Genomic DNA, 12,500 nt, shown 5'->3' with positions numbered 1-12,500 from the left:
GATAAACCTTCACAGTGATTAATAGCCTATGATAGCTACAGCTATTGAAGTAGGCTAAGATACGACAAGCCAGTGATCAAATGTTCTGACTTCACTTAAACAAAAAATAACAGAAATGAAAATGAATGAAAATTATATTAATTAACCTTAAACATAATACAAACAGGTATTATTCATAAATAAATGAGTGAATTTCTTCCGCGAGATTGTGTTGCCTTGATAAACCATGGTGACATGCCAGGCGGGCGGAGACAGGAATCGTAGGTGTAACCGCCTCCCCACCCCTACAGGACGTGCTCACTTTACTGAACAAGCACTCCTCATCTCATCACGTGTGAGACGCGCAGCAGAAGAAGCACTTGACTCCAGTTTGATGAAGTAAATGGAAGCAGGGCTGCTGATACTGAAAAAGTAAGTTATATTTAATTTAATATGGATTTATTTCAGTGCACTGAGCCGATTTTAAGTTGTAAAAAAATGCAGCATGTGGTCAGACTCAAAGAAGTGTTTAACTCGACATGAGTCTGGTTAGCTGAGTTTGCTTAAACATAATACATGTGGATTGTTAAAAATGTGTTTGCGTGTTATAAAGTTAAAAAGGAACATGCCTTGCTTTTTTTACCCTTTGTACCCGTTGTAAAGTTGTTGCATTCAATTGAAGTAGCTAAATGCTAACAAAAAAAGCCAAGTGGCGAAAGTCAATCTTGTAGCCGCCTTGCTTAAAACTGAGGATATTCCTTGTAAGTAAATCATACTTGTGTCATATTGATTCTTGTAAAGTTACAAATGTGTGAAAGATGTGAGCCAGAGAGAGATTTTGAATAATAATATCTAGTTAAATCTTCCATTACTTCAAGCGGCTCAATGATTCAGTGTACACCTTCAAAAGCAAATGCATTATTTCTCAGTGAAATATCAAGTAAAGTCTTTACTAGTTAACAAGTAAAGTAGATATTGATGCAAAATATATCCACAAAAGGAGATGTAGATGTGATTGTCAGCCATAAAAGTGCTTCATGTGTAGTCTTTGATAGACCGCAGCATGGTGTGTGATGAGCTTCCTTCTGACGTCATGCCTCTCCAATTAAACACTACAAAGTATTGAATGTAGTCATATTGACATCTTAACATCTATAATAGGAGCTTTAACTGCAATTTTTGTATGTGTATATGTAGACAGTAAAGACAGAAGAAAGTGTACATATTACATTTTTTCTTCAATCAATACTTCTTCAGTTCCATATATCTGCATTAATATAAATGAAATGTGAGATGAAAGAAAACAATACATTAGATGATTGATGATTATTGTGCAAGGCTAATTCTGTGTAGAAAGTTAAGGGATGCTGCAGACCTCTGCAAACTGTCTGTTTGGGCACTATGATCATATGAGCCACAGCAGATCAACAGGTAGCAGTCACAAGCTACTCATGCAGGTAGTGTGTCCAAGCTGTACATTTTATGTGACTATCAGGTTACATGCTCTGTATTTGATTACAGGATGATCAATGGCTTCGCTGAGACGGAGGAAATCCCCAAAACAGGATGCAATAGAACATGCTTTGAAAGGCCTGGACAAGACAGCAGGGTTGGAAGTGAAATACATTGACTCTTTTAAAGGTATGATTTTTTTTTTTTCAGTATTATTTAGTTTTGTGAATTTGTAGTACTATCAGAGCTTACCTCTTACTATTACTGATGGGTACCAAACACCAGTGTCATGGTTGCATTATGATGGAAAAGACTCCTTTCTGTGCAGTTTCCAGGGTGTTAAAGTATAACACTGAAGCTCTGTATATTGAAAATGTATCTGTGTGTTTGCATCAGGTCGAGGGGTCTTTGCCAAGACCCATTTCCAAAAAGGAGACTTCATTGTGCAGTATCGAGGAGAATTAATAGATTCTGATGAATCTCTGAGAAGGAGGAGAGTATACCATGGCAGATGTGCTGTCTTCATGTTTGACTTCCACTGGCATGATAAAACATGGTGGTAAGGCTAAGATTGAGTTTTAAATAATTAATTTCTTCACAGCTGAGGTATTTTCATCTCATAAACAATGTGTGATATTAATTCAAGTCACTAAGTTAATTGGGCAGTAAAGATCTGTCTACTTAGTATTAGTATTAAAGGTATTCATAGCTTGCATGTGACATCACACACTTCAGGAACCGCCAACCTGGCGGGCAAGAAAGGCTCCATACTGCTGTATACTACGGGGACGTTATCGGTCTCAGCTGCTATCCACATGCTAATATCAGTCTTCTTTGAATATTTCAATCAAAGTCAGTAGTTGTTGGATGATGAACTAACTGACAAGGAGATAAGCCAGGGTTGTTCTTCTACAGAATGTAATGTTTGATAGAAAACCCAGAGAGTAGGAGATCGTGGATTAATGCTGTTTGACACTCTGCTGTCCTCGTGAGGGAACAGACTTCTCATCCTGACATCAAATATTGTGTTCACTTAATCTAAGTATTTTCTGTTCTGCAGTTCTACAGTGTTCAATGGTGGACCCTACTTCCCTCAGCACTTTTTGTCCTCCAGCCCTCTGTGATGGTCACTTGAATGAAAGCTTTGAGCTGTGTTACAAAAAAAAACTAAATGATCTTTATTGAAGCTCTCTCTTAAATGATTGGTGGATTATTATTATTTTTTAATTCTATCAGATATTTGATTTTATGATGTCTAATAATTGATTTAATATATTTTTGAAGTGTTGATGCAGCTCGAGAAGATGGCAGTCTAGGAAGACTAGTCAATGATGACGACAAGCACCCGAACTGTAAAATGAAGAAGATCATAGCAGAAGGCAAGCCGTACCTCTTTCTCTTTGCTATGATGGACATCAATGCTGGGGAAGAGATAACATATGATTATGGACAAGCAGATTGGCCTTGGAGGAAACAGGTTAGTCTAAATTGAGTAGCACACCCAGGTGTTATTCTGTTGATTACAACTGAACAATTACACTGAATTTTTCTTCAGGATGGAAGCAAATTTACCGTGAAAAATTCTGCTGAGGTTGACATCTCCAGAACCACAGAGCAGGATCCTCAGAGCACTTCTGTCTCCCAGATTGAGGTATTCATTTATGTTTCTGAACTTTTTCTGGTCTTCAGTGTGTCCCTCCTTTAGTTTTTGAAGCCCCTCCTCATTGATCCATTGTTTTAGTATTAACACTTTAGATTGATATTTGGTTAAAATCAGTGTCAGTGTTGGGTCATAGATGGAAAATGAAAACTAAAGGCTTCAGGGTGTTCTACAATAAGTATGTTTTTAAAGATTTTGTTGTAATGTTGCTTGTTGAATCTAAATCAACAACAATCAGTAATGATGGTTAATTATATTCTTCAGGATGGAGGCCAATCTCCTATGACAGACTCTGCTGAGGCTGACATCTCCAGAACCACGGAGCAGGATCCTCAGAGCACTTCTGTCTCCCAGATTGAGGTATTCATTTATGTTTCTGAACTTTTTCTGGTCTTCAGTGTGTCCCTCCTTTAGTTTTTGAAGGCCGTCCTCATTGATCCATTGTTTTAGTATTAACACTTTAGATTGATATTTGGTTAAAATCAGTGTCAGTGTTGGGTCATAGATGGAAAATGTAAACTAAAGACTTCAGGGTGTTCTACAATAAGTATGTTTTTAAAGATTTTGTTGTAATGTTGTTTGTTCAATCTGAATCAGTTGAATACTGATCAACAATCAGGAATGATGGTTAATTATGTTCTTCAGGATGGAAGCCAATCTCCTATGAACCTCTCAATCTCTAGAACCACGGAGCAGGATCCTCAGAGCACTTCTGTCTTCCAGATTGAGGTATTCATTTATGTTTCTGAACCGTTTTCTGGTCTTCCTTTAGATGTTGAAGCCTCTCCTCACTGATCCATTGTTTTAGTGTTAACGCTTTAGATTAAATTTAGATTTGATTAAAATCAGTGTCAGTCTGAGGTCATAGGTCATAGGTGTGCTAGCAGGCACATTCAGGTTTTTGAGGTTTTGGGGTCCTGTCAGGGTGCTGGTTTAGTAGATAAGTACTCTCCATTTCACACACACACCTGTCAGGTATCTTGTTTTTGTGGGGTCCACGGTTACTTTATTATTATATAAACATTTAATGACACTTAGTTTATTCTTTCTGACCAACATTTTAATTGAACACCATGAGTGACACTAGTTCTTGAACTCTGGCTTCATCTGTTTCCCACTGCACTAAATAAAGTGTCATTAAATGATATCAATATAATTCACTAATTGTGGACCCCACAAAACAGGACACATGACAGGTGTGTAAGTGGGGGAGGGGTAACACCCAATGAAACACTCTGAGATGACCCCACAACATCATATACACCTGACAGGTGTGTTTAAGTGAAGGAAACTGACAGGTGTGTTTAAGTGAAGGAAACACTCTGAGAGGACCCTACAACATCATATACACCTGACAGGTGTGTTTAAATTAAGGAAACACTCTGAGAGGACACTACAACATCATATACACCTGGAGGTTCCTACAGCCAGAGTACATTGATCTAAATCAAACCAAGATGTACTTCTAAGAGTTAACACACAAACAATGGATCAAAGTGGAGGGGAATTCAAACTTAATGACACATGATGTACTGAATAACTATATAAGAAGTATTTTTCTCATTTGTATTTGCTTAATGGTATTACATCTGAGATATGTCAGTGATTATTTCCATCAACAATTAAACTACTTATATTCTTCAGGATGGAGGCCAATCTCCTATGACAGACTCTGCTGAGGCTGACATCTCCAGAACCACGGAGCAGGATCCTCAGAGCACTTCTGTCTCCCAGATTGAGGTATTCATTTATGTTTCTGAACTTTTTCTGGTCTTCAGTGTGTCCCTCCTTTAGTTTTTGAAGCCCCTCCTCATTGATCCATTGTTTTAGTGTTAACACTTTAGATTAAATTTAGATTTGATTAAAATCAGTGTCAGTCTGAGGTCATAGGTCATAGGTGTGCTAGCAGGCACATTCAGGTTTTTGAGGTTTTGGGGTCCTGTCAGGGTGCTGGTTTAGTAGATAAGTACTCTCCATTTCACACACACACCTGTCAGGTATCTTGTTTTTGTGGGGTCCACGGTTACTTTATTATTATATAAACATTTAATGACACTTAGTTTATTCTTTCTGACCAACATTTTAATTGAACACCATGAGTGACACTAGTTCTTGAACTCTGGCTTCATCTGTTTCCCACTGCACTAAATAAAGTGTCATTAAATGATATCAATATAATTCACTAATCGTGGACCCCACAAAACAGGACACATGACAGGTGTGTAAGTGGGGGAGGGGTAACACCCAATGAAACACTCTGAGATGACCCCACAACATCATATACACCTGACAGGTGTGTTTAAGTGAAGGAAACACTCTGAGAGGACCCTACAACATCATATACACCTGACAGGTGTGTTTAAGTTAAGGAAACACTCTGAGAGGACACTACAACATCATATACACCTGGAGGTTCCTACAGCCAGAGTACATTGATCTAAATCAAACCAAGATGTACTTCTAAGAGTTAACACACAAACAATGGATCAAAGTGGAGGGGAATTCAAACTTAATGACACATGATGTACTGAATAACTATATAAGAAGTATTTTTCTCATTTGTATTTGCTTAATGGTATTACATCTGAGATATGTCAGTGATTATTTCCATCAACAATTAAACTACTTATATTCTTCAGGATGGAGGCCAATCTCCTATGACAGACTCTGCTGAGGCTGACATCTCCAGAACCACGGAGCAGGATCCTCAGAGCACTTCTGTCTCCCAGATTGAGGTATTCATTTATGTTTCTGAACTTTTTCTGGTCTTCAGTGTGTCCCTCCTTTAGTTTTTGAAGGCCGTCCTCATTGATCCATTGTTTTAGTATTAACACTTTAGATTGATATTTGGTTAAAATCAGTGTCAGTGTTGGGTCATAGATGGAAAATGTAAACTAAAGACTTCAGGGTGTTCTACAATAAGTATGTTTTTAAAGATGTTGTTGTAATGTTGTTTGTTCAATCTGAATCAGTTGAATACTGATCAACAATCAGGAATGATGGTTAATTATGTTCTTCAGGATGGAAGCCAATCTCCTATGAACCTCTCAATCTCTAGAACCACGGAGCAGGATCCTCAGAGCACTTCTGTCTCCCAGATTGAGGTATTCATTTATGTTTCTGAACCGTTTACTGGTCTTCCTTTTAGATCTTGAAGCCTCTCCTCATTGATCCATTGTTGAAGTATCAACATTATTGATTATTATTAAGTACATATTTGTTTGGTTACGATCTATGTTCATCTAATTTGAGAGGTATGCTAGAAGGCACTCATTCTAGAGGGTGAGATACAGTGCCAGTTTATTTGGAGGTTTTTCTGTTTGGTGTATTCTAATTTACTGCATTCATTAAATGCATGAAATCACTTAATTTCTAATGTTTTTGAAATATATTTTTAATACACCAAATCACAGTTTATCTAAATTCATCAGACCATTAAAAAATGTGTCATGAATAGGGATTTAGCAATGCCTCGCACTATAAAATAAATGTATGAAAATATGCACAATGTAATTAGATTTTACCGAAATAATGACCTTTTTGTCCAGCATAGTGGGCTATGTGCTTTTGTCTTCTTTTGTTCTTGTTCAGTAGAAGAGGGACATACAGGCATAAAATGAAGTATAGAAGTGATATGAGCAGAAAACCGGCAAGACAAAAACAGTGTGCAAATGTAAGAGACTGATGAATGACTTGATAACCAACATGATGTGTCACCTAATCATGTAAAATGCCGCCACTCTACAAAGCTTTGTATTTTCCACATTTCTTTTTATCATGTCACTATTATTTCAATAGGGCTCTGATGCAACCGGTCTGAACAAAGTTGGAGTAAATATTTCCATTGTCGACTACACAGATTCTGATGAATCTCAGACTCCATCTAGGAATCCTGTTCATGTTAACAGATGTTTTCAGGTATTGTGAAGTTGGTACATTTTGTGTGTGTATCTTTTTCATCAATTGTGTTATTTTGTTGTTGAAGTGAAAAAAAACATTTCTTTTGGACTCTAGATATCAAGTCCAAGTTCTGCCTCTGACTATGAACTCAGCCTCTCCAAAAAGGGTTACCACCAAGTTCCTATCCCTAGGCTTAGGAGGACCAAAAGCATACAGGTAAAGAAACAAATAATTTTGAGCAAGATGAAAAAAAGGTTAAGCAAATATTTCAACAAGAATTTATATTACATTTTATTTTCCCAAGATGAAAAACTGGATTGATTTGGATTCGGATGAGCTTTTTGACTCAACCTCAGCTGACAGTGGAGAGGAATATATCCCAAAGACCAGTGAAGATTCTGATGGTACAGACATCAGTGAAGTTCTTGGGCCCGTCAAACAGAGAGAGAGCCAGAGAGACAGTTTGTTTCAAAGGCATGTGGATGACATTGAAGATAGTGTTTTTTCCCCAACAGAAGCAAGTGCCTCTTCAACACAGTTGGTTGATAGAGGACGCTCACCCTTAAGAAAGAGATGCAGCCGTGGTACAAGACGTAAAAGGCAACGTTTAACTAGTGTGTCCTGTGCTACAACACCAACTAGGAGTGGTAACTCATCAAAACTGAGTGAAATAGGAGACACTGGTTCCCTGTTAGAAAACTCAATTCCAGATCTGGACCAGAATCTTCCTGACAGTGCCTCTTCACTCCTTACAGAAGATAGAGATTCTGATGATTCACTCGTCATACCTACCATCTGTAAAAAGGAGAACGGGTCAAGAATATACAACAAAAAGCAGTTTTGTCTTTACTGTAAGTTGGGAGTTGTTAAAATTGCAAGACATTTGGAGCGGGCTCATCCCAATACGACAGAGGTTGCAGAGGCTTTATCCTTTCCTAAACGCTCAAAAGAAAGACGAATGCATCTGGAACATTTGAGAAACAGAGGCAACTTTGCACACAATGTTGAAGTATTAAATTCCGGTGTTGGAAATCTTGTTCCTCGCAGGCAGCCAAGACAGGACTCCAAAGCACAGGATTTCATGCATTGTACATATTGTCAAGGGTTTTATGCAAGGAAACTTCTTTGGCGGCACATGATCGTCTGCAAGTTCAAGCCTAATGTTCCAGGCAAACCAGGCAAAACCCGTGTCCAGGCTCTCTGTGCATTTACTACACCACCACCACCTGGTGTCAAACAAGAACTTTGGAGATTGATAACCAATATGGTACAAGATGAAGTTTCTTCTGCAGTCAAATCTGATGCCTGTATCATGGAGTATGGTGAGCATCTGTTTAACCGACTTGGTTATGATGCTGGCAAACATGAGTACATTCGGCAGAAATGTAGAGAGCTTGGAAGGCTTCTGCTCTGCTCAAGGAAAACCACTTCCTTAAAGACTATTCAAGACCACATCAAACCTGCGAACTTTATGCAAGTTGTGCAAGCTGTGAAATGTGTGGCAGGCTATGACAGTGAAAAACATGCTTATAAGTGCCCAAGTCTTGCTCTCAAAATTGGACATAGCTTGACTAAGATTTCTCTTCTTGTTGAAAGCCGTGCCAATGTACAGAACAACTACAGTGTGGCAAAAGATGCTCGTACCTTCCGCAGAGTATATGAGGCCAGATGGAACGAGATGATATCAGCTGCATCTCTAAGAACTCTTCAGGAATCCAAGTGGAATACCCCTCTGTTGCTTCATTCACAAAAGATGTCCAGACCTTGCATTCTTTTTTGGATGTTCAACAAAAGCACATCCACGCAAAATTATCGACAGAGGCATCCCCACAGACATGGACACAGCTGGCAAAGATCACTTTGACACAAGTTATTTTGTTCAACCGAAGAAGAGCAGGGGAGGTGTCCAAAATTCCCCTGTCTGCATATCTGGCTAACAATGTATCAGACCCTCGGGAAGATGTCAGTGAAGCTCTGTCTGCATTAGAAAAGAAACTCTGCCAACACTTCAGAAGGATTGAGACAAGAGGAAAAAGGGGAAGAAAAGTTCCTGTGCTTTTGACCCCAGCAATGCAGCAAGCATTGGATCTGCTGGTGAGCAAACGGCATGAATGTGGGGTTCCTCAGGAGAACAAGTACTTATTTGCAAGACCAACTGCTTTTACCTGCTACCGTGGTTCTGATAGCCTTAGACATTTTGCCAAGGTCTGTGGTGCAACAAGTCCTGAAAGTCTAACCTCGACAAAACTGCGCAAACAAACAGGAACACTATCTCAAGTTCTCAACCTCAGTAATACAGAGCTGGATCAGTTAGCAGATTTTCTCGGCCATGATATAAGAGTGCATCGGCAGTTCTACAGACTTCCTGAGGGCACCCTCCAACTTGCTAAAATAAGCAAAGTTCTCATGGCTCTGGAAAAAGGACGCCTGGCAGAATTTAAGGGAAAGACCCTCGATGAAATCAGCATTGACCCTGAGGGTACTATTGTTTTTAAATCTCTTTTCAAATGTCTCTACATAAATAAAAAATGTACATTAATACTTTTATTTCATACATTTTCCTAAATGCATTATTTATGCATGAATCAAATGAATTTAAACCAGAGTCATTCTCCTTACTACCACCCCCTAACAGAGAATGTGCATCCTGACAGCGATGCTGAGGTGGAGCCAGACAAACACGGTAAGTATTTTCATGTGAGTTGAATTGTGAACATGCTCATGTATTTAGAAGACATCCATTATGTGTAAGGATATCCCATTTATATTTTTGGCTCCTTTAATGTAGTATAACTTCTGTCACTTAGTCTGTTTCTTTTGTTTACTAAATGTTAATATTGTATGAGTTAAAGATAAACAGTTCAATGCAACTCATCCTCCCCTTAGTGGAACTTGTGTCTTCAGAGCTTGCAGTCCTCTAATTTGTACTAGCATTTGGTGAGGGGAATGCTCCCACTGTGGACTCAGTTTGTTGAAAGGAGTAGCATAGTAACAGCCACACGGAGGGATAAGACTAATTTTGACAATACCAGTCCATTAGAATGCTGATACTGATTATTAGGTTGAGCCTGGGACATAGTCATTTACTGGGGTAGGATAAATACACTAGAATTTCATATTTTCTCTTGTTGTTTTTTTTGTTGTTGTGGTTTTTAGAAAGTCGGGTCACATCCAGTCAGAGGGAGGAGAACGAGGCATCAGATGTGGGCCATAGCAATGCCTCACCACAGCAGAACCGTAGCGATGCCTCACCACAGCAGAACCGTAGCGATGCCTCACCACAGCAGAACCGTAGCGATGCCTCACTACAGCAGAACCGTAGCGATGCCTCACCACAGCACCCTCAGTCATCAAAAAGAGAAAAAGGCAAGTGCTAAAAGATCAATCTAAAAAAAATGTATATTATTGTCCAAAGTTGATTTGTTTGATTGTCAGTGTGTTTTATGATGCTGTACTGTAATAGACATTGTGGGAACAAAGACAATTCTTGTTTTAAAACAGGGAACGATGATCAGGGTCTTCAGAAAGAGTCAGCTTTATTGTCCACGTGTGTGTAAACATACAAGCATATGAGTTTGGCTCTGGTTAATTTTACTCTCTATCTACAAGCATTAAACATTAAACTAAGATGTAAAGCCAACATTACACAATAAGATGTTGGAATAAACATAATGTAATAACAGAGCAAATTGTTTAATTTACATGAGCTAGATCAATTTTACAGTATTTTCAGTTACATACATTTGTGCATCAAATAAAGAAATTATATTAGCATGATTAACTGTGAATGAATATACATAATAGTTAAGTAATATATTAATTGATAGGTAAATAATGTTATTTACATTCACATTGGCTGTCACATGACTTTTTCACAGTGATAGTTCTGATGCTGTGACTATTATGTATTCATCGGTGAGACGGCCTGGGCGAAGAAACTATTCCTGTGTCTGGTTGTTTTGGTGTACAGTGATCTAATGGAGCATGATGAGTTTCAACAGTTTGTGTCTGGGCTGTAAGGGATCTGCAGGAATGTTACCTGCCCATTCCCTGACCCTGGACCAGTATAAGTTCTGGGTGGAGGGCCTGATGAGTTTCTCTGCAGTCCTAATTGTCTGCTGCAGTCTGTCTGTCCTGTTCGATTACAGATCAAAATAGTTACTGATGTGCAGAGAAGTGACTGGAAGATTGCAGTGTAGAATATGATGAGCAGCTCCCAAGGCAGGTTGAACTTCCTGAGCTGACACAGGAAATACATCCTCTGCTGGGCCTTTTTCTGGATAGTGTCTATGTGAGCGGTCCACTTCAGGTCCCGGGAGATTGTGGTCCTGGGAACTTGAAAGTGTCCATTGTGGACATAGTGCTGTTGTGTATGGTGAGGGGATGGAGTGTGGCTTCTCCTTAAGTCCACTGTTATCTCCACAGTCTTAAGCTTGGTCTGCTCATGATGGTTGACTTTAACTGTTTATTGATTTCAATAGCTTGTCCATATAGAAACACAGAAATGTAATGTGTCTTAACTATTTTACAGCTCGTCAGCCTGCCAAGAAAAGGATGTGGGAGAACGAGGAGATCCTTGCCATTGAGAAGCACTTGATGTCCTTCATCATCAAATGTCGTGTTCCTGGGAAAAGCGACTGCGATAAGTGCCTTGAACAGGAAAAAGTAGCACTTAAAAACAGAAATTGGTTATCTATTAAATTCTACATTAAGAATAGAATCACAGCTCTTAAGAGGAAAGTTTAATCTATATTGTCTGTTGACACATCATGTTGGATCATTTGGATCACTTTCATGTTTGATAATGTGGTGCAACAATAGCACGTCCATTTTTAAATGTTGGACTTAGCGTTCTTTAAGATGCAGGTTTGACACAGTGTCTCTTGATAGTTTATCTCCTATACTCTTATTTTCTCCCATATGATCTCAGCTCACCTCCTTCCTTTTTAACTCAATATTTTATATAATTTCACCTTTTCTTTTACATCCTCCTGTCATACCTTATCTCCTGTACCGATACCATGTCTCATCTTCTCTTTTGTCTTTTATTCTTATTCGTTTTTATCTCCTTTTTAGTAATATTTCCTAATTGTATCTAATGTAACCTCTCCACTCATCTCTAAATTAATTTTATCTTATTTTCTACTTTATCACCTCTAATGTCTTCTCTGTATGTTATTTCTAATTTTCTCAGCTCATTTCCCTTTCTTATTTCCAATCAATCTTGATGTTAAATATTCTAATCCCCATTCTTCTTACAGTTTATCTTATCTCACCTCAATCTGTTTCGTTTTATCTCCTCATCTTACCCCTCTGCTCGATTATCTCACTGTAATTTATTTTATCTCACCTGATCTTTCCTCTCATCTTTTCCTATATTTATTATTTCCACTCATCTCAACCGTATCCTTTATTATTGTAGTTTATCCCATTTTATTCAGTCTTATCACTTTGTTTCCTGCCTGTGATATTTCCAAAATTCTTGCTCTTCTTCCGTTATTTAAATTGC

At 38.4% G+C, this 12,500-nt stretch overlaps 1 protein-coding gene across 2 annotated transcripts in view; it reads right to left on the bottom strand.

Moving 5' to 3' along the window:
• LOC136179320 (NACHT, LRR and PYD domains-containing protein 12-like) overlaps positions 1–12,500 on the bottom strand; it is a 132,413-nt gene that overhangs the window by 70,969 nt on the left and 48,944 nt on the right. The window contains exon 6 of one of the 2 annotated variants that reach the window (XM_065955491.1): positions 10,503–11,641. The exons of the other annotated variant lie outside the window; for it this stretch is intronic. Coding sequence (XP_065811563.1) covers positions 11,527–11,641 — 115 coding nt within the window. The 3' untranslated portion in view covers positions 10,503–11,526. Of the gene's footprint in view, positions 1–10,502; positions 11,642–12,500 lie in introns of those variants that run through there. 2 annotated transcript variants of the gene reach the window in all.

This window comes from Labrus bergylta, chromosome 5 (assembly GCF_963930695.1).
Source record: "Labrus bergylta chromosome 5, fLabBer1.1, whole genome shotgun sequence".
NCBI lineage: Eukaryota > Metazoa > Chordata > Actinopteri > Labriformes > Labridae > Labrus > Labrus bergylta.
Note: the sequence above shows the minus strand (reverse complement) of the source record. Positions and strands in the feature narration are given on the sequence as shown.